Source organism: Galleria mellonella, unplaced genomic scaffold, assembly GCF_026898425.1.
Source record: "Galleria mellonella isolate WM207_F2 unplaced genomic scaffold, CSIRO_AGI_GalMel_v1 utg55, whole genome shotgun sequence".
Classification (NCBI taxonomy): Eukaryota; Metazoa; Arthropoda; class Insecta; order Lepidoptera; family Pyralidae; genus Galleria; species Galleria mellonella.
This window is the reverse complement of record NW_026442115.1, coordinates 5,041,662-5,066,370: the sequence shown is the minus strand read 5'-3', so window position 1 is coordinate 5,066,370 and position 24,709 is coordinate 5,041,662. Positions and strand designations below refer to the sequence as shown.

General features: G+C 30.9%; 1 protein-coding gene across 1 annotated transcript in view; it reads right to left on the bottom strand.

The window, feature by feature from the left end:
• LOC113521522 (ataxin-1-like) overlaps window positions 1-24,130 on the bottom strand; it is a 45,182-nt gene extending 21,052 nt beyond the window's left edge. The window contains exon 1 of the mRNA XM_026907067.3: window positions 23,630-24,130. Coding sequence (XP_026762868.2) covers window positions 23,630-23,648 — 19 coding nt within the window. The 5' untranslated portion in view covers window positions 23,649-24,130. The remainder of the gene's footprint in view (window positions 1-23,629) is intronic.
• Between the last annotated feature and the right edge of the window lie 579 nt (window positions 24,131-24,709).

Here is a 24,709-nt window from a genome sequence, read left to right as displayed (position 1 = left end):
AACCTCCCTATGAAATAATTTCCCTATGTAATTAATGTAACTAATTAGATGTAACAATATGAAATGTTTACATATATTCATTAAAAACTTGAATTATATTTTTATCTACAATTCACAAATAGATACATTTTAATTCGCAAAAAATTTATTTCAATAGTGAATTAACAAGCTGATGATCGGCAAAGATGGTTCGTAGACGACTAAAAAAACTTCTATAACCCCATTTAAAACGCCGATGTTTGACCATAATTACACTTTGCTTTATTAATAATCGTAATGCGCTTATAATATATCTGCCACATTAATATTTATGCGACAATAATAATACCTATACAAATAAAATAATGTGCAATATATAACAATGGCAATTGACTATAATCATTGAAGCTTACACTTGATCAAATGCAAATAAAATTAATTGTCTCGCGCAGAACGTCAGGCCATAAATATGTCCAAACAGTCTTCATTTACATATTGAACTTGTATTTTTAAAAAGTGGTCCTTCCAGTTTCTGCCTTTTTCGATACTCAAGATTGAAAACGTAGTCGTATTATTTCAATAAAATTTCAATTAAACAAGTACTTGTATTTCAACATTAATTTATATTATAGGTATTTCATAATATTTATTAATAAAATCTGTAAATATTAAGAGTAATATTCACTGTTTTCTCTACATATGCTTTGCCAAAAGCAGCAAGCAAAACCTTTTTATTCTCATTTGAGTAAAACAAGTATTATTATGTATAGATCACACGTAGACTTATACGATTTATGAGTATGTGTCTGAGTAGGAGACAAAATATTATAGTTATAAATTGCAAATTGTTACCTTTGTACCTTTCCATCAATGAAAAACGGTGGTTTTATAAAAAAAAATATGCATCAGCCATCAGTTTGTCAGCTTCCTTTTCATTAGGATGTTTTCTGATACTCGACAGAAAACCATCTAGAAGCTTAAGACCTAAATTTAGTTTATAGTTCATATATTATTGTTGTCAATATTGACAGATACTTGTTTTTATTGTATAGCAATAACACTCTGCATATGTTTAGAAGTATATTCCACAAATAAAACAGACTACAATTTTAACAAAATTACTAAAGAACTATCATGGAATCTAAGGAATAGAAGGAAGAATAAAGAAGGAAAATAAGGAACCATCATGTCTTTAATTCTAAAAATGGTTTAAAATTTGTCGGTTCCATGCGTGTAAATTTAAATAGTTTCCATCGATTTTTAAAACATTACAGAATGTATACTTCGACAAATCAAAAGGAAGTCTTCTCAATATACTGGCTGACATTTCATAGCTTTTGATAGTCGTCATCAAAATAGGTGTAACATACTGTTATTTTGTTTACGCGTAGCGACCCGTTACGGATGGACGTTATTTGTGCAAAATTTACGGCGCGGCTACTTGAAATTCAAAGGAACTATTGGAACGATAAGAAGCGTTCTGTTAAATTAACATTAATTAAGGTTCAACGACCGCTAACTGGTTATTAGCTAATTTACAAACCAAGTTAATTACGATGACATTATTATGTTTTGCTAATATGCATTATTTTGGTCGATTCGCCAACTTATCTACACGTGGAGGAGACGTGTTTTGAGAGAAGTAATATGAATAACAGAATTTAATTTGACGAACATAATTATACGTAGATACAAATTGTATTAATATGAACTGGGGTTAACGACCTTAAGTTCTAGTAAGCTATACTGTTTTATCCTACGAACTAATATAGTAAAGGTGAAAGTATTTAAAGATTTGGAAAATCGACCTTAATTGGCTGAATAGATTTTTATTTTTATTACACAGAAGAATCTTATTAATTTTTTTTTTTCACGTGGATAAATACTAAATATACTTTACCTAGAGACCTATGTTTAGCAGTGGACAGTTAAATGCTGACATGGTGATGGTGATATAGACTGTATATATTTAATTCCATGTGCTATTTTCTTGAAATTAAATCAGTTAACAATATACTATATAAAAAAAATACAGCTCATTTCTGAGCTATCTGTGTCTATCAACTCTTTGTATTACCTTTTATGTCGTTGTTACATCTACTGGTGGATAACTCCACCAGTGATTAATAATTAATCATTATTCAAATCATAGGTACTTATTTGTAATTTTTTTCTTACTAAATATTATTAGTAAGATTTATTTATTTATTTATTTAATAAGGTTCACATACAACTTTTACATTTTACATGCAACTTAATAACACAAAAAATAATTTTGCCTAATGTAAAAATCTTTTATACGCGAACACCACATGCACTATTATAATATTTAATAAATCATTAACAATAACAGTAAAATTATCTGAATAATAAGTAATTATGAACTTATGTCTAAGATTTTCCGCAATAAGCTATATCTGCTGTTGGTGGGTCCAAAATTGATGTCAATTTGATCGCTGTGAGCATTCAGAATCCTACACAATCTGGGTACAGGCGAGTTGGCTCCTAACACTGTTCTTCTTAACGGAGGACATAAAGGTGTTATCTGTTTCCGAGGTATTCTAGAGGGAACACGAAAGTTAAACAATTGAAGCATTTGTGGACAATCTATTATATGCGTTAGTATTTTAAAACCAAAAGAAATGTCAATAAAATCTCTGCGTTTTTCTAATGAGATGATATGAAAATGCTTCAGCTTGTCAATGTAAGAGGAGTTTTTTATTCCTTTATTATTTAGATACGAGAGGTGCCACAAAAATCTCTTTTGAATACGTTCAATACGTAAAATATGTATACAATAATGTGGACGCCAGACTACACTACAGTACTCCAGTATACTGCGGACAAGACTATTATATAAAATAATTTTGGTTCGACTATTACGAAAATCTTTAGTGTTTCTTATAATAAATCCTAACATCATGCTAGCTTTTTTAACTACATTATCTATATGAGGCACGAAAGTTAATTTTGTATCAAAGGTCACTCCTAAGTCTTTTATGGTGTTCCTAGATTCAATTATTTCATTTTGAATATGGTAGCTGTAATCAATAATGTGCAATTTTCTAGAGAATTTCATATTAAAACACTTTTTAGTGTTTAAATTCATGCCATTTTGGAGACACCATTTATGTAGTCTACTTAAGTCGTCTTGAAGCTTTAATGCGTCCTCAATAGTTGTAATCAACCTAGCAAACTTCAAGTCGTCTGCGAATATGTATAGCTCAGAAAACTGGAAACAGTTTATGATGTCGTTAATAAATATATTAAAAAGGATCGGCCCCAAATGAGATCCTTGGGGAATACCTGAGACCACCGAGTGGAAAGAAGAACGATATCCATTCAAAACTACATAAAACGAACGATTGGATAAATAAGACCTTAGCCAGGAGAGCAAAGCACCCGTTACACCATACGCAGAAAGCTTATATAGTAATATTCTATGTGGAACTCTATCAAAAGCCTTGCAGAAATCGGTGTAAATAACGTCGTATTGCTTACCAGCGTCAATTGCATTCACGACTGATTCAGTAAATGTACTGAGATTAGTACACGTGGATCTTGCACTTACAAATCCGTGCTGACAGTCCGACAGATAAAGACGAAAATGATATTGAATATGGGGACAAATTAAAGACTCAAAAATTTTAGGAAAAGCTGAAAGCATTGAGATTGGTCTATAATTATCTATGAAACTGTCAGAATCAGACTTATGAATAGGGACAACCTTTGCAACTTTCTAAGCTGATGGGAAAACTCCAGTTTTAAGAGAAGTATTAAAAATAATAAAAAGCGGCAAAACTAATTCTAAAGCACATGCTGATATAAATATCGGAGAGATCCCATCGGGTCCTGCTCCCTTGTTCTTATCTATTGTCTTTAGTCGATTTAACAATGCATCGTATTTAATTACTGGGGCGAATAAACACTGGCTATTATTTTCCAAAAAGTCAATAAAATCGGAATGATAATTGGTATGGCTATCATCAATGTTGAATGAAGAAAAAAAATATTTCGCAAACATTTCACAAATCTCGGTTTGGTCCGATGTAGTAGTGCTGCCATTAGTCATGATATCGATATATTACTACAATATTGCAGCAAAGGTGTGTGTAAAGAGAGTTTTCACAATAGATAACCTTATCTAAGGTTACATAGTCATTAATACTTAAAAACAGTACAATCCTACTATAAAATAGAAAGTATTTATGTACTCGATACAAAATTTAAGTAACAATCCTAATTAATCAGTTCAAAGTCTTATTAATTGGTTTTATCTCTATTATTGTGAAATAACAAGTACGGCTTATGTCTCCTGTTTGTATTTTTTCCTCCTATTTCAATACCATGTAATTTATCGTATACTAATTTCATTTTTTAATATCTAGTGTCTATTACTGTAACAAAGAAGAGGTTAGATGAAAACATTACATATTTTTATTTTCATAATTATTAATTGTTAAGGTTATTCATATAATTAAAATCACGCATTTTACACATAAGTCGATTTTAGATTTTTACTTGCCAGTAATTGTAATAATTATATAATACTGCCGTATTATATATTTATTACAATTATACAAATAATAGAAAAATACTAATATTTCATTTTTTGCATATGCATTAGACTAAGTAGATTTTTTTTTATTTTCAGTGTGTAAGCTTTAAAAGTATTATTATATTGTGAAATCAACCGGGAAATTAATTAACACTAAGTAATCGAAATGGTATTCTGAAATTTGTATAGGTACCGAACGTCAGCCGACGTCCGCCCACGACACTAAATAGACGCTTAGACGCTATTTCAGATAGCTCGTTTCTGCATTACTAGACACGGGACTAACGTCCCGTTAACTTAAAAGTCCCTTGAAGCGTAAAATTGTAGCTAAGGTTGGACATTATTACCTAAGATATGTTCAAAATACTATCTACTGATTGGCTTGCAAATTTACTTGCTCGAATTACGATTAAAATTATTATAAGTATAAAGAATAATATCTACGTATGTGTAGATACTAAATTTCATTCAAATCCATAAGCATGGTTAAATATTAACATTCAAACATTTTTACAAACTTTGGCATTTATATTATTAGAAGGAAAGTAAGATTTATTCTAAATAACAGATTTTTAGGGGAATCCACAAAATGGGACGCTTGTTGGAAGTTAATTAAGCAACGAGTTTATTTTAACAATTCAGCCATTTGACTTATCAGCAATTCATATCAGAGGGCCAATTTTACGGATTCTCTTGGAAAACTGTCAATTTCATGATTTTAAAATATAAACGAGTGTCTGTATCTAAGATCCCTGTTCTTTTTCGATAGTGTCATTTATAGTGTAGTATATTAAATAACATCCCTATTAAAACATCTTTAAAAGCCTAACCGCAGTTCTTATTTCGCACCTGTCAAGCGTAAGAACTACTAACAAAACTTCCCTTATAGGGAAGGCTTATATTCAGCAGTGGACAGTTAACGGCTGAAATTATGATATTAAATAAGTGAAGATGAAATCACGGGAACTACACCTTACGTAGTAGAGAAATATATAAGAGGTTTCTGTTTACCAGTAGACGAAAGACAGTAGTAAAGCGAAGCGCTAATATAGTGAATCATTAAAGTAGTCAGACCAATACAAGCAATAGTGCTGTAAATAGAACAATCTAACTGGAAAGCAGTATTATTGATATTGTTATTTTAGATACAAGGGTCAAGTCTAATCCATAAAATAGATACGAAACTAGGTCACTTCTAAATTTAGTTCCTTTTCCTATACCGTTTTCAACGGAGACTCAATTAATTGCACTAATTTTAAACGTTGCATCCAGTAAAAAATATTTTAGTATGAAGTAAAAATACTTTCTGTAATTCACGATTTATTTATTATTTTGTTAGTTTATTGTATCTGTTTGTATAATCGATTATAATTATAAAGGAAAAAAAAAATAATTAAAAGCAAATTGTCTATCGTAGAAATGCCAAATATCTTAGAAGCTTGATGCTTGCCAAAAGTTTCTTTTTTTATTTTTAAATACAACCAAGTGCCTATCAATAATAGTAGCGATCGATCAATCGTTCATGTCGATACCCACTTTACACACACATCGCCAAAGACATCTCGTGCCGTGCCAAACACGCGACGTTGAAGTTTTGAATTAAACTTTTCATTTAAAATAAATAGGAACTAATTGTAACCAACAGTTTTGAACCTTTTAACTTGAAAACGATATAAATTTCCGGGTTCAAAATATATTGCAACTAAAAGTATCTAATATTTATATGCATCTTGCAAAGAAGTAGACATGTATCAGTACACCCATTCTAAATAGTTTAGATACTCATTTAAACATACAAAGAATTTAAAAGAGGTTATTTTAAATTCACATACTTAGGTACCTACCAACTACAGTTCGAACGAAACAACAAAGAGTGCGGGATCAACAGTATAATAATATCATTGTATCTCACAATAATGTTATAACGGTTCATTATAAAATTATTCTCATGAACTCCGCCGCTAAGTGTTGGTAAAGTATGCTTACATTTTTCTTATTACAAATGCATAATTCGAATAATTAAAAATGCAAATGAGAAACGCACTTACATATGTATATGAGAACAAACACGCGTTGATTCATAAGTATCTATTTAACTGTCAATGCACTTCATACCTCGACCTGCACATCAAGTTGGTAACGAACTAGCGACCTAATAGAGGCAACACCTTTACAGTGTGTTCGTGTCCTATTTAGTCGTATTTGCAAACATACGTATAAATGCTGACCTCGTGTGAACAGTTATAGCCTATCGATTTAGATTCCACTGGCGAGTGGTTCCAGTGTAGGCGGACGCTGGCCCCTCCAGAATACGAAAACGTAGATCTGAACAGCCGCGTGACTCATCCAACAGTAGGAATTACCGAGGATTGTGGCTATTGTATGCTAAATAGCCACAAGCTACACGCCACACTGACTCTAACCACTGATACTCGAGCGAGCACTTGAAAATTACACGATGACATTATGTATGCTATTTACCTCCCGCCCGTCACATTACTACACCTCGATAAATGAATATGATTAAGATTTGCACAGTAAACAACGAACATCTGTACAAACATATTAACAATACGGGCAACGTAACTTAAGGTTAATAATGTACAATAATCAAGGTTACGGAAATAATATTTTACTTGTAATTGACATGTTTGATTTGTCTATATGTTACTAGCTGTTTACCGTAGCTTCGCGTATCGGTATCGCCTAAATTGTCGACACCGGATAAACATGGCAAAAACCCCGGACATTTAGGCGAAATATGTTTTTTTCCCCGGACACTTCTGAATTTTTTTTTTGTAACATAAATAAAAACATTGTTATACAAAAACAGGGTTATTGTGGAAGAATTGTAATTAAAATTTATTTTAATTGATCACCTACCTATAAAAAAATTGGTTTTCCCTTGACAACAAAATTGTCAGGGTGTATAATATACCCTTTTACCAAATTTTCATTCGAATCCGTTCAGCCATTTAAGCATAAAAGAGTAACAAGCTTCCATCCATTTTTACAAACTTTTGCATTTCTAAGATTCTATTACTATTCTATAGTTGGAGGTATTTCACTCTTACACTAGCATGTAGTCATTAAATATTTATCTATATATTGTACATGTTTCGTATGTATTTTATATTATGTACTAACCTAACACTAATTTCATTTCAGTGTTGCATACAGTATATATACGTATATATGTGTAAAAGTGCTGTATAGACTTCTACGAAAGATCAGTGTCGAAGAGTCGTAAGTACATCTCACAGAATCAAAATGATGCCTTTTTAGATAATAAAATTTTCAATAACTTGAATTTGAGTTAAGATTTCAAATTCGTTTTAAATAAATTACCTTTATTTGTTTCTGAGACAGCTACATCAAAACTAATTAACAAATTACAAATTGTCCATAGAATATTGGTTATAACATACGGTCCATCCAAAAATGGATGTAGAGATACAACCCACATTTCAATCTAGTATTCGTTACGTCATAAACTTTTTTTTTTATGAACAGTTACAAAAAACACGTACCTAATGCATACGAAGACAACAGATTTAAATCTTTAGCATCGAAAGAGATTTACTGTCAATAGACAGACTTTGAAATATAAAATTAAATAGAAAAAATATTGGCACGTTCTGTATAAACTGAGATGTATGCATCATTTATTTCCATATTATTAGCCTGTAATGTTTGATTCCTAGAAGATTGCGTTTCTAACGACTTGTAACTAGTAATAATTGGTACACTGGATATCAAATAATACTGGTACGCCCCGGTGAGGCGTTACTGTTGAATAATGACCTTTAAGCTGCATGTTACCTACATCCTATGATGATGTAACGAATCACGTGTCGGAAAGCTATTTTGACAACGCTTATCCGAGAAGTTTGACTTTATAATGAAAACAAACAGTGTTATCGAACTTATCAGCTGCCACTTAAGTAAATGTACGTTAAATAGATCACTTGTTTTCATGCATGTTTACAATGGATTCAGTGTGAAAATGGAAAAAAAATGATAGCAAGTTATTTAGAACTATACGAGTATGTCATCATCATCATATCATATTATAAAATTATCTAAATTAATGCGTTGAATGTTTAGAATATACTTAATATAATTTCATAATTTTTAAAAACCTACCTATTTACCTACCTACTGTTTTACAGGAAAATTCATACGAGCAATGACAATTTGCCATTTGTATGTCTTTACACTTTTCATTAAAAAATAGCATATTTAACAAATAAATATGCTATTTTTTAAGGCTACAATAATATCGTTTATAGATCTGTAGAGATTTTATTTTCACTTGTACTTATTGGCAAGATTGTTTTTAATTAAAAAGTATCATTATTTAAGTTCATTATCAATTCAATGCATTTTCCGGATTACATGACAGCTGCTGATGGATTAAATTTTATTAGTGTTTTTATTATTGTTATCAGGTTTCGTGGATGAGATAGCACCCAGCTGCTGTTACTAAATAGGTATTATAGTGACACGAAATGAATATTTGACCTGTGGCATCGTATGTCTGACCCTAGTGTTCCACAATATGCAAAAAATAGGCCAAATAAAAGAGATATAACAATTAATAAAATATATACATATATTTGGGGACCAATTTAAAATATTATTATGCAAGTATAGTGTAAGCAAGTACACAATTTACATGAGAAATAATCAAATATCACTGTGCAATCCGGTTTCTTTGTATTTTTCTAAAAATAAAAAATGTTTTTATAGATATTAATGTAATTAAAATGTTTTATTGATAAACTCGGTGGCCGTTGATGACATTTGTCACGTACACATCGCCTAGATATTTAGGTAATGTTCGCAATCGAAGTACTTTAGAGGTCGTTGCTCCATCTCATTAAGAAGAAAATATGTGTAATCGATCAAAACCTATACAAGCTTTAAATTTTTAAAAAATATTTTATAATACATATATAATTAAAAGATCAATATGCCACTATTAATGTAATGTAAATTTGAAACATTTATAATGTGTAGTTTATTTTTTTTTAATTTCATTTATATTTAAAACAGCTTTTATTGTTGTTTTTATATCCTAAGACACATTTAACACTTTTTATTTCATCACCTTTGATTGAGTGTGTTTACTTAATGAATATTTATTTATAATTAAATCTTTATAAAGATATAACTTGATACATTATATTGTCTCAAACGTGCTAATTTTAACAATGCTATAAGTTTGATATACGCATAAATCATCTCCCAAAGTGATAAACATTACAAATTATAATCTTAAACAATAATGTATTTAAAAAAATATCCAATACGCATTTTTTGAGATTATTTACCTCAATTTCATTAATATATAAAAATAATCTTGATATAATAATAAAACTAATTCACTAAAAACTTTGTCAATAGATTTGAATTAAAAATTTATTCTTAATTGAATCTAATTAATTAATAATTATATTAATTAGATTTATAATTATAAATTATTCTAATAATCGATTTTTATCAATATAATACTGGAATATAACACATTTACTTTCTCATTTTTATCTACATCAAATAATTTCAAATATTTTTACTATTTACCATAAAATATAATAGGTAATAAACTAAATCAATAAACTATAAAGTAAGTTTGACGTACGATGACACGGAAAACTAACTAAATTATTATATTTATTTATTTACATTGTAACTTTGTGAGAATATTATTAAAATAATGTATAAGTATGTGTAGGATATATTATTCTTTTTATAATACAGTTATTAATACAGGTTTATCCTACTTGAGACACCAGTTCTTCACAATACATTAACTTGTGTAACCTAGAAAAATAAATCTCTTGTAATAAATTGCATTGAATATAAGATGTACTACTGTAAACTACTTTATCATTACTTTATTTTAAAAGCAATTTAATAACTCCTTAACCCAGCAGTAGGATACAAACCTAGTTATAACAAATCCTCTAATAATTATGTAATAAGTAATTAGGTATAGTATAACTAACCAAATAAATAATAAATATGATAACTTTGAATCATGTAATAATGTTTATATTATGATTAAAAATTAAACTGTATACCTAAGATACGTTTTAAAATAATTCTAAACAAAGCAACACTGTTCTGTGTGTCAATTGAATCCGTAAATAATAAATATTTGGAAGTGAGAGCGGTTTGACACGTGACGTCACAATGGCCTAAGTGACCACACACGCACAGTTCGTACGTGTTGACAGTTGCGCACGCGTTCTTCGAGGAAATGACTACGGTAAGGGGAAGGCGCACACGCGTGTTTTCTTAATTACAGCTCTAAAGAAAATTCCAATGCCCATTGTACCCAAGTACAGTATTTTAGTAAATTATTGAGTTTTCAATTATTACAGACAAAACTATTGTCTAATCTAACAAGATGTTACTAAATACACGATACATAATCTGTTTAGAAAAATAAAAAATATGAGTTTTATTAAATACTCGCTACTGTACTTAAATTGATTTTGTGAATGTAACATTGTTTCAATAATTTAGTACATACCAAAATGTACTATATTTAGTACTCATTAACAAAGACAGAAAGTAGTAAGTACCTATGTAAAAGTGTCTACATAGGCGTTATCATATCATGCTAGTACATAGATAAAAGTGATGCAAAAATTGTATATATGACAAATTCAATAAACGAGTAGGTAGAGTATTGATAACATCATATTATGATAATAGATGTACTTGTCACAAATGTCCATCACTAGTTAATGAACCAATTCAATAAGAAGTACCTATAGTCGATATTACAAAGTTGTTAATAGTGGTAAAAGCAAACTAGAAACCCTAATGAATATATTCACCGTCTTCAATGTAAACGTTAGTTAATCGGCTGCAGTCCCACTATATATAGAGAGAATTAAAAACTTCTCATTTAACTTGACCCTGAGCAACTTAAATTGAAGTTTAATTATGTAAGGCTCCATATAATCCTATTAAATCTCATCTGAGTAATAATTCCATTCCAATTCATCACGATGGACAAGTGTATCGACTTCTTCACCTATCGTCCCTCAGTGGTAAAGCAATAGCTCAAGCAGATTTACCATGTAATTTTAAAAAACTTATTAAACGTCACATTAAAATGTTTTTAATACTATGTAACGAACACGACCTTGTGAAACTGTATTAAATAAATCGAAGATCGTTATCTTTACTGTATCATTAATTAGTCTGGTACAGTCACAAACATAAAATGTATTAAAAAACGTCCAATTATCAAATCCGCATATCAAATATCATGCAATAATGTGTTAATAAGTACTTAACGAATGCAACGAACAGGTAGAATCAATATTATAGAGTTGCTAACAGGGTTAGAAGTTAGCTAGAGATAACTATAATGGTAATCATTAATTACTTGGGTGAGTCTCACTAAATATAAAGGGAAATGTTAGAAATAAAAACCGTCTCATTTACACGGTCACACAGCATAAGGCCAAACTTAATTGGTTTGCAAAAGGACTACTAATCGAATCTTCCTAGGCTATAATTTACCATGAACAAGTAAAACAAAAAGTGTCGTGAAAAATACAGAATAAAGTCATTTATATTTCTAGACTGTTACACAAAAACAGTTTCTGATTGCATAAGCTATTTTGTATTCTAAGTATCTAATTTTACATAGCACATTTTTTTAATTAGCTTATCACACTGCTTGTTGTCATTTATTATATGTTATACTTAAATAAGATGGTGCCAAGCTATACTTTGAGACTACTAGATAAACTGAAATAACTAAACAACGAATTCCTATATACCAGTTTGAATATTTTTCCTTCATCTGTTTTGTAAACATTTATTTGTTCGCGAAATTTTGGAGAAATTAAATTCTTGTAGAAGTTTTTGCAAAAAAGTGAAATGGGCTTGGGGAAATTAGGGTATTTTTTTCTATGAAGGTGTATAATAATATGTAATAATAAATATATAATATATTTAATAATCCTGCTACATACGCATTTACGCGATGACAGTAAGTTTATACTTATTAATACATGTATAACAATAATTAATGTTAAATCTAACAAAACTCGTATACTTGAATCAACTGTAAATGGCGAAGTAAAATACTGCAAATGTGAAGCGAACGGTGATTTTATACTAGCTATGAAAAGGTGTTATCATTGCAACAATTTATAGTTTTTTATCCAAAGACTTATGTATACTATCCCCTTCTCGCTGCATTTATTTACTAAAACATATTTGAATATAGTACACGAGTTAAGAGTACACTACTTGATATTGTAATTTTTTAATACTTATTATGTTGATAAGGCAATTGATTTATATTTTACGTGTGTAGAAGATACTACAGATTACTTTATTAATGACAGGCAAAGAAATAGAAACTGTAAATTTAAAGAACAAAATGTTTCATCTAATTTACGAATTTAAAAAATAGAACTTACCTCATAAGATTAAATATTCAATTTGTGAATTACGGAAGTGCAAGACTAAATTACGAATGTCGAAAACTCGACGTCACTGGTGTTCGAAAAACAAAATATAAAAGACAGAATAAGTGTAATGCTGGCAGCTAGTCGGTGGTGGAAAGGCACGATAAAATTAATAGTCAACATTGAACTTGAACGACGGTGCGTGCGCGGGTGACGTCACCATACACGTGCGCCACACTACGCCCGCAAGGCCGCGCCACCTAACCACACCACTCTGTAACGGACCGAATTTGCTAAATATCTTGCATATAAAATAGGAGATTATTGTGATATTGTTTTACTGCTTCGTAAAGTAGATATTTAATGACTAAGACATATTTTAGATAGGCATAAACTAAAGTAACAACTAATTCATATTCAATTGGTGTTATATTAAATATTTTTAAGAAATATTTTTGAAATTAGAATTATATCAGGTTACCAAGCAACCGCACTTTGGCTTTCGGTAATGTTTAATGAGGGACGCTGCTGCCTGTCCCTCCACCATAAGCTGCTAATGACCTATTCTATACCGGGACCTACACGACAATGTTTTACGAAAATGTTTTTGAATCAATACTATAAACTATATATATCTAACTCGACTATCATAATACAAAATGTACATTAAAATAAAGGCCATTTATATTTCAATTATTATTAAATATCAACTCATTACTTTTCTTTTTAACTGTTGACCACTTTCGTATCAATTATTTCCTTGCGCAACACCTTCCTGAGGTCGAAGTTTAATTCGTTACAGCAGCAATGTGGTAACACCATATAAAGTAACTCATTCATCTTGCATAACACATATAACTTATTACATACATTGAAAACAGATGTATTAAAATGCAATTCTGCAATAAAGAAATCTAGGCAGCTTTACATGGAGTTACCAATATACATATATATTGCGTTCTCGTTGCATTTATATATCTATTAACTTTTTCCGGTAACTTAGTCCGCGTGACGGGATTATATTTTTCTGAGTGGGGTTAAAAGAAGTCTATATCCTTCTTCATCCCATATACTGCCTGTATATCAAATTTCATACTTAAGAGGTTAACGCGTCAAAAGGTAACAAACAAACAAATAAACTCACTTTCACAAAGGATTGTAGATTTATCGTATGCACGAATCGTATCTTATCAAAAGCATGGATGATATACCATCATTTCTATCTTATCATATGCATAGATTACGCAAATGAAATAAAATTGAAAACAATGAATGGTTTACTTGTCAAAATTCTTTGTTTGTCAAGTTAGATAAAGGAATGATTATAGCATATTATATCTGGATTTATCTTTGAACGTAATTAAAGGGTTATCAGTAATAATTATACAATGTGAAAGTAGATACTACGGTAGGGGAGAAAAAGTCATGGCAAAGCTGAAACCTGCGTGTCTAATATTTATGTACTATTTCCTTTTTTTTTTAATATAATAGCTAGTCAAATGATATTTCTTTATCTTTAACTACAAAATATTTAAAAAATTTAGTTAGTAATTTTAGTTTTAAAGAACTAACTCTGAGTACTTCTGTAATTATAATAAGACAATTTGAACATCATCTTAGTTACCTATTCATAAAGAAATATTCTAATTCTGATATTCCAGTTGAATATGAAATAAATTAGCAAAATATTTTCTTAAATAATTTCCCTAATTTTACTAAAACACACTGTACATATTTGCAGCGTATTTCTCATTGAAATGGATGCAATCTTTTTTTTTTTAAGCAACTCACCGCTCCCTCCAGTCATATCTATTATCTGCTTACAATAACAGTCATAAATAGATAACATTGTTTGAAAGGGGATCAGTGAACTTCATTTACACTGCATTCATAAGGTAATCTTATATTTTCTAAAGGAAGAAACAGTATAAACGGAAGCACTTAATTACCTTCCTTAAACATCGTAAATTGTTTTGGTTTTCGTCAATAAATATTAGTAGACCGCTGTTTCCGACCCGTGTTTACCGAGTTAAGATTAGAAATTGTATAAAATCAATGTATTTAATGCTGATTCTAACAGGCTAACTTTCTTATGCTTGTCTTATTAAACGATTAAAAATGCTAGTTCTAAATCCAACGATATTTAATTTTTATGTGCTAGTTATTTCTCTGCCAATTATGAGCCAATTGTATTTTTTTTTAATGGGTGATAATGGAATGGTAACCCCACCCGCGCTATTGGTATACACCGGCGGGCCACCAGTGAGGGATGATAGATGAAGATGAAGCTGGTAAGTTAGCCCATCGTGACGAATGCAATAAGAATTGTTCACGATGGTTTCCAGGGGGAACCACGCGGAGGTCGACCTGATAGGGCATATTGCTAACAATGTCGAACTCCATTGCTGACAATCCCTTTCCCCCCAGCCAATTGTATTTATTCTATTAGAGTCGACAACATTTAGTGTGGGCTCTTACTAATTTTGTAAAGGTTGAAGTATGTTTCTTTTGTAGAACAAAATCTTCAATGATTAGTCATATAGATACATATATACATTACATTACACTACACCGTACTCTCGCTAAATGCGAGAGAGCGGTGCGGTCATGTCGTGAACTCATGACCTATTTATTTGTCTGCCAAAAAAGTATGCAATCTATCAACGATGCAACATCACATTAACATCATATGTATGCAACATTCATTTGGCATATTTTAGTATCGCATTATTCTTGCATAAGTGTTGTGTTTCGCAACATCTTACTATACGGTGTGGCCGCGAAAGCAGTGACGTAACCGTCGGCGGCGCCGGCGCAACTACAGGCCCATTGATTAAGACCGCAACGCACGTGAATACGAGTTACTTAATCCCACTCACTACTAAAAACTAATCATACATTGATTTATCATGAAAAATTACAAAGGCATTCATTAGCAAATGCAAAGCTACTGTAGAAATAACTGTATTGTTTGTGCAAGAACGTTGTCTAGTATATTTTTTAATGGTTTTGTTACTCTTTCGGAGTAAGTGTTAAAGGGTCATAATATTTTATTGCTTAAGTTAAAATCTTAAATTTCATAGTACAGTAAGTGTAAGTTTAAAATACTTTAAATTTATTCCAACTTGGGCTTTAATCGTTCATGAAAAAAAGGCTTTAACGAAATGACGATTAGACAGGCTACAAAACCGTAAAAAGGAAATCCTTTTTCGGCACGGAACCTCAAACTATATTATACTAATATGTATTATAAAGAGATTAGTCCTGAGTGTATACAAGAGACAACGGATAAATAAGAATTTCTAAGAATCGGTCCCCTTTATTGGCAAAAAAAGGCTTAACAGTTTACATAATAAATCCTTTAAAGAGTATCCTTGTTCGATTATTTAAAATTTTGTATTTAGGATTCTGGTACTAAATAGCTAATAGAAATTAAATGACAACAACTCTAATTACCTATCAATATTTATTTCAATTTTGTTTCGAACTATACATTCCAGAGTTTCAGTTATAAGAGAGCCCTATGTTCAGCAGTGGCGAAATAAAAAAAATAATAACCGAGTGATCACGATGAAACAATATTGTAATTCTGTCCACGCACAACCACTCTATGGAATCAACTTCCAGCAGCAGTATTTCCGAACTGATACGACATTATTATGTCGTTCAAGAAAATGATGAAAAAACTATAGCTACATTACGTAGGCAGCTAATCTACCTATATAATATATTAAAGTGATAAAATGCAATTATAAAGTTATTTATAAAGTAATTTACATTATTGGAGTATATTACACACTATCTCTATTTGATAAAACGTCAATATATGCACATCATACTATATGTAGGTACCACATACCTATGTGATTGTAAAACAAAATATTCCCTATTATATTAAATCGAAGCATTTGACGTTCCATTGTTTCTGCCTACCCTTATGGGAGACAGGCGTGACAGATATGTATGTATGTATAGAGACCAATTTCATAAAAATACAAATAAGGTTACATAATAAAGGTTCGAGTTCTATATTTTATTCATTTTACGAATTTATCCACTGATCTATTTTAAATTATACCTACTTTGATGACATATGGATAGATATGTGTATACGTAAAGGACATTACTGTACAGTGACCTTTCTAAGGACTAAAACTCAAGTGTTGTTATTCCTTAAAATTTCACTAAACTTAAATGGAGCCATGAAAGCATAATTGCATGGCGGCAGAAACACAAGTGGCTTAAGTAGACCATCATTACAAACTCCCTTTTTAGCAGCTTCACCGTTTGCGAGCGAGCGAGTGTCATAAAAATATATCATATCTATTGATTTTATACCGCTAATAAAAATAATTACGATAATTATTGTAATTATATACACATTATATTTTAAAAGCTTTCTTAGATGTTGTCTTAATTTTAAAACTTGCTATTGTATGCAACATTGTAATACAACCAACAAAATATATGGCGACATAACAATGATCTTATTTTAAACTAAAAGTTATTTAAGATGCGTATTTATAGAACATGTTTGTTTTCTCTTTAATATAATACTTACTGAAAACATTTATAAGTCTATACATGTATACCTATTTAAATAAGTATTTATACGACCTTGATGATATATTTTAGATTAAATAATTCGAGTTAATTTCCTATGACAAACTATAGTAAAGAAAAATAATCAAACTAAAATATTTTAGGTTATAGAATTTAAAATAAACGAGACCGTATCTATGTATAGGATATTTTTTGAAAATCCATATAGGTATGAATAAATTATCTTAAATACTAAAACGTCAGTTCCAGATTAATTGTTATAAACAAACAAACAAACCTCTGCATAAACAAACAGAAGAGATGTGTTTATAAGCACTATTCCCTTATTATTATTGTGTACACTGCAATAACATCCATTCAAACATATAAAGTACAAAGTGTTTGAGTTCATTCAACATTCAAAATAAACAGTGTGTTACATACATGTAATAAAATTATCCAAACTAATGGACCTGTCAAAATTAATAAAAGCCAGACATAAAAGTAGATTTAAACTTTTTATGATCGCCATATTTACTTTAAAATGTTATTTTTTTTTAACCTGCAGAACTCTCATAATTAGGCAAAATATTTTTTTTACATTGACATTGACAAAATGTTCTCTTATGGTCATGCTTGTATTCCACATAAATATAAGTTACTGTAACTCACTCTAATGACCTTCAAAAAAACACAATTCCAACTTCCATGAAACATAAAACAATTTTCCGGACACAGCACAGAAATAATGGAATGTAAACGAAGTATTAATATACCTAATTTAATCCTATAAATAATATTGAATAATTATATATTATTTATCTCCTTCCAGAAGGAAAACCGCAGGGCAAAATATAGTGTACATTATAAAGTTCGTAACAAACAATGCATGGTGTTTATAATAAACAATGATAGTAGAATGGAGATTCATTTTCGTTTTACTCATATTTACGCTTAATTAGCGTGTAATATATGAATAATATTGTAACTAATTTCAGTGCTCTGCCATGCGTGGAATTTTCCTAGTCTATAGTCGATACAAAAGGAATATACAGATTTTCTTTACCTATTCAATTTCAACAGTCAAAACGAATATTTTACTTGTATAGTCCATTCAGAACTTGTATTTGAGTAAATTCATTGAATACTTTCAACGAAAGATATGTATGTATTATATATATGTAAAATGAATGTAAAAAGTAAATGTTTGGATTCGAGTTATCGCCGGCGGTACAGTGAATAGTATATTAAGAACGTAAAGTAGCACAGCAAACCAGCTGATAACGACTATGTATCCGTATCGCCGTGAGCCCTCTATCGGACGCTTCACGCTACGGACATGGCTATATATTTCTCAGATACCGACTATGTGCAGGTATTTGGAGACAAATAGCAAAACAGGAATAATTAGAATTATTATATTAAAATTTTTGTCTGACCTTGCACCTAACACTTACACCTCCTTTGCATTCTAGTTTGATGTTCTAAGATTCACTACTATTGAAGATTCATTACTAGGAGAATTTATTTTTCGAGATTGCCACTGTAAAAATCGAGGTTGTGTTACAGTTAAACCACACTCGCAGGCAAGAGCCTGAAGACAGTCAGGAGTGTCGTCACTTTTAACAGTCTTTCTTTTATTTCTTCATAAAATGGTTTCGCACACAGTAATCCGACCGCGAAATTAGTGGTTACTGAATTATTTATTCTTTTGTATTTGACAGGCATGACAGATATGTATATACGTATGAAATATTATTATTTAATTTGTTATTTTTAATAAGTTGAAAAAATTACCTTCCGACAACTAATTACGATGGCGAAAATTTATGATTCCCGAATGCGAACAGGGTTACGTTTTATATACTATTAAAATGTATATTAATATGTATACTATTTAAAATATTATCAAATATACTAAGTCACACAGATTTTTAAACGCAAGTAATGTCTCTGGTAATGCAAGTACCTAATATAAGACTTTTATATCTTAACGAGTTTCATTTACACGAAAATATACTTCAATTGATAACTCCAGAAAACAAAAGAAATATAGACAAACAAGTTTAGCGTTATTTTGACGCAATACTTCAATGATATGATAATTATGATATAACAAACTTATCTATTCCATAGTCCCATTAAATGAGATGTCTGTAGATACTGAAGAGGGCTTCTTAAATGCAAATAATTCATAATAAGGGCCTCTTTCGCAATATGGATCCTGAAGTATCAAAAACTCGCCCAATTTCCTACATTCTTACAATATAATAGATAAAAATATGAATTTAATCAAAATAATGACTGAAACGGTATAATATCGTATTATTATACAGAATAATGTGCTCAAAATAATTTTGTATTACCTTATAATATTTATTTAATTCAAAGAGGAATTTATTCTTACTCAGATAGATATCATCGTATCACAATTTTTTCCAAGAACTGAATAACACCTGCGTCACCATTTCCTACTAGCCACGCTCTCCTATAGTTACTAACGAATGAATACGTTAACAATGCACCTGATTTATAGTTCTCCCATTACCATATCACTAAGAGGAATAATAATGATATCAAAATGGAAGAAGCAGGAAACCGGATAGGTATAAAAATATATCGATCTAAGGTTTAATCTTTAAACAAATGGTTCTGAGGACTGTAGAGAACAGGACTGTAGCGTTGTACCTTGGATGATACAGTAATATTATGTTGCAAGTTATTATAAAATAGATAAATATTTTATTGGTAGATTTGAGATATTTAATATAAAAAACACGTACAATAAAGATGAACTATTACATGACTCACAACTTCAACGCAACATAATTAAATTATCAATTTTATTAGGTAAGTAGCTTAGACAGTGTATAGGGTATATTCTTTGCTTAGTTTTGTAACATTATTGTTTACGGAATATTGTCATGTCACACACTTCAACCAATTGAGCTTTTTGTTTAACTTTGAATCTTATGGCAAATACGATAAGAAGTAATTGCTGTAATTATTTGTAGCAACGTACTCGGGGGTCGAAGTTTATCAGGACTACTTTATTACCGACCGCGCCGCGTACTTTTCCTATTTGTTCTAATTTTAAATGATTAATTACAATACAATTAATATAGTATTGTAGTAAAATGTCTGCAACAGTATTAACATTATCTTTTGTGTCTTCATAATTAAGTTATTTCGGTAATATACATATTTATTAAGTATATTTGTAAAACGCTCGTGTCTTATTTATATGTCCAACAGTTGCTTTGAATTCAGTCCCATCTTAATCAGTAATCACTTACGTTATATAAGAAATTACTAATTTCCTAATTTTATACTTATCAGCTACAGATATGTGTTAATTGTATGATCACTATTAGAGATGTATTAATTAACTGGGATCCTAATGTAGTAGCCCTCTCAGCCAATGCTATAAAAGTTCATACACCTTTGAATATCTTTTTTGGTCTAAATTGTTTCTAACCTTTATAACTATTACAAGTTTAATTAATAGTATTTTTATCTATTAAAATATTTTAATAACTCGATTATCTGTTTGATTGTAATTTACAACTACGTAAACAAGTAATTAACATTACTATTTTATCATTCAATAATAACAAAGTAGGTAGGTATTTACTGAAAATAACGATTCTAAAAGATTATCAATCCACATATACATACATAATCAGTTCAAACACTTTGGCATAATAAGCAATTATTAGATATGTTTATTTTACATAGAATGATACATAAAAATAAGAATAAAAAAGTGTGGAGTTAAGGGACTGTAATATAAAAAAAAAATTATGAAGCTCTTGAGTTGAATGTATGGACAGACAATATTTAGTACATGTGAATGTTAATGTTGAAATAGTAAGTGAAATAAATGAAAAGCAAATAAATCATAAAATACATAGACAGACATAAAGGACATGACCGTATAATATATATACCTAAAATTGGTAGATGCTATTATGTGCATTGCAATTGTCAGTTGATTAACAGACATGCCCATAAATATCTAAATAAAAATATCGACTTTAAGAAATCCAGACCATATTTATACCACAAGAAGCTTTAAGATAATCAAGATTTAAGGCTTAAAGGTAATTTAGAGGTTAAATTTTGTCATAGACGTACGAGTGTACCAAGGTGGTATTCAAAAATTATAATATAATGATGCCAGAACGAAGGTACTTACAAGATTGTATTGTTCTGAAAGGGAGACGTAATCACGAGAAATGTAGAATGAGGTATCTTGGTACATACACATTATGGATGAGTTTTTTTTAGTTAAAAAAGATGTTACAAAACTTTAAAGAAAGTATAGTAAATAGACAGTGAAGGATATTGGTCTTAAAAATAAATGGAGGAATGAGAGAGATTAAACAATGACTAAGAAGCGGGTCATATTATATATAATAGAAAATATATCTATATAATAAAGGAAGGAAATTTGATATAAATACATACAAATTTGATACAAAAGCTTCTTAAAAATAAAAATATTGGGAGCACGAAAAACTAAAATGCGAATTCTGAGATGTGTCATAATAAAATTTATCAAACTAAAAAATTATAATACAACACAGTCGTCATAAATATAGATCATAAATTAGTTCTTATCATTTATAAATTGTAATTGAAATTACTGACTTATCCAAAATAAGTAGAATAGGCATTTACGCTTAAAACACTATCAATAGATATAATTTATTTTTATAAGTAGATAAATAGTGTGAACGATAATAGACAGATTATGCCAAAAGCGATTTGTAAAAAACCTGTTTCACGTACGGATCTACCGACAACAACTTGTGTGTTGATTTGCATAACTATCTGTAACGCTTGCACTTGCAAGTCACATTCGCAACCAGTCCTGTAAAGTCGAACTCACGATTTATTTTAGAAAACCCTCTTTTCGCATGTGTGTATGAATCCGGATGTAATAGTTTCCTTTTTTCGACAAATACTCTATACATATTGACTTAGGTAACTTTTAGAGTCAACTTTATTACAATAAACACCTACAAAGAGAAAATTCCGAGAACAGTACTTTTAGTCTCTTGTGTGTGTGTTGTGCAATGTAATTTTAAGTGTTCTATTTATATGGACAAATGTTTAGTAGATTCTTCGTGAACGGATTTTCATTTGCGCACATAGAAAAAATATCAATAATAGTATCTAATAGTTGCAATGTTAGAAATATAACTTATCGGATACATTTCTAATAATTTATATACCTCCACGCAGTTTCCTTTTGAAACCGTCATGATTTCTCGTTAATCCTTCCGTCATCCGTCATTTTGACTTATCATCCTTCACCGGTGTCCTGCTAGTATACTCGTACTACACTTCAACAGTGCAAGAAGTATTACCATTCCATTTTGATCTTTCAGAACTTCATCTCATTTTAACACTTAAAGACAATCTGTATTAATGAAATTACATTATTCATAAAAATGTCAAACCTCTCATAAAGCTATTGAACTATTTTATCTTTTTTCCTTTTGAGCTAAATTTCCAGTTTGGAAAAAAAAAGGACAAAATAATGCTTTAGTTATAATAAATATGGTTTCAGTTTTAACGAATAAGGGGTTAGAGTATTACAATGTCGTTTATTAATTGATACTTTTTGATAAATTAGAAATATCAAAAATTATTATTTACAGAAAATTGACAAATAATGCAAACCTAAGCAACTATATTTCGATCCGGATGAACGCTCTTAACGGAGACTCTACATTTTGAGAAATTTCAACGTGTAGGTTTTACTACAGATTTCCTAATAATTTCTACCTTCTACAATGGTATGCTTGAAGAATTTGCTATATTTATTTATAAATATTGGTAAATGTAATAGAATTTTAAACTATTTAAAAAAAATTGTCTAGGTACAGTGATGATATAGAAACTATTGCTACTGAGAATGTACTCGACGAGTATTTACATAGTAAGTAGTTACATAACTTAGTTATTAAGTAAAATAGTAGTTGGTAAGAAACTATAACATTTGTAGTATGTATGTTGTGTGTATATATGCACTTCGATTCTATTACTACTATCAGTATATTATCTAACTCAATTTATCTAAAGCTTCAGTACCTACCTTTAGCTCCGGTAAACATGTTTTGTTCCGTTTATGTTGCACGAATTTATTCATTTAATTGGAATCTGCATATAATTTCCTTTACTCCCGCAATAGTTAGGTAAGAAGTAGATAAAATATAGTAACTCTAGGAAAAAACAAATTCAAAACACAACAAGAACAACTATTTGTTTAGTACTACATCTGTCAACACGAAGATAATGATTATAGTTTTAAAATGGCACAGGTAACAGCAGGCCTCCAGTGACGGCAGCAGGAGGTGGTGACGGTGGCGGCGGCGGGCGCCAGGCCTAGCGTTGCCAGTATGCTCAGAAACAACCTAAATAAAGCAGGCCAGCAGGGAGTAGCCGTCTCGGTGAACGCGGAACGCGACGCGCACACACACCCATCGCGCACACTAACCAAGGCTCACACACACTCGCTCTACACACACATCTGCCGCCAGACAAAAATAAAATCCACTCGTATGCGCCATGCAAATAGGAAGGCAGCCCGAACACGCGAGCCACCCGAATGAACGGACAGTTGGACTGATCCTTACTTTTCGTGGCACTGTCGCAAGACGGTCACGGGCGCAGCATCGCAGGCCGTAGATCACAGCAACGCTCGCCACTCGAAGATCTCATCCGAGGAAAGGCGACGTCCGCCTCACCGAACTGGTTTCGTGAACTCGGGATCCGATGGAAAAGTACACGGGCGTGACGTCCACGAACATTCGGCACTCGCGATACAGCGCGCTGGTTCCACTGCGGTCACTCGGCAGGAAAATCAACGGCCGGAGATTAACATGAATGATATCACGGTTATCGCGAAAAGGCAGACACAAACGTAGTGCGACAATGGCGCAGGTCGCAGCGCGACTGACGGCGGCACTACGCGGAGCCCCGTGCGTAGTGAGTGGCCGTGAGGAGCGGGGACGAGGAAACCCGGCGCGAGTACGGAGCGCCCGGCCACGGACCAGAGTGTGAGGGCGGGGGGACGAGGATTAATCACGTAGTAAGTATGCCCCCCTGGGCCGTGCTCCGCCCGCGGCGCCGCCGACTCCGATAGAACCTGCGCCCGACCGATACATAAATAAAT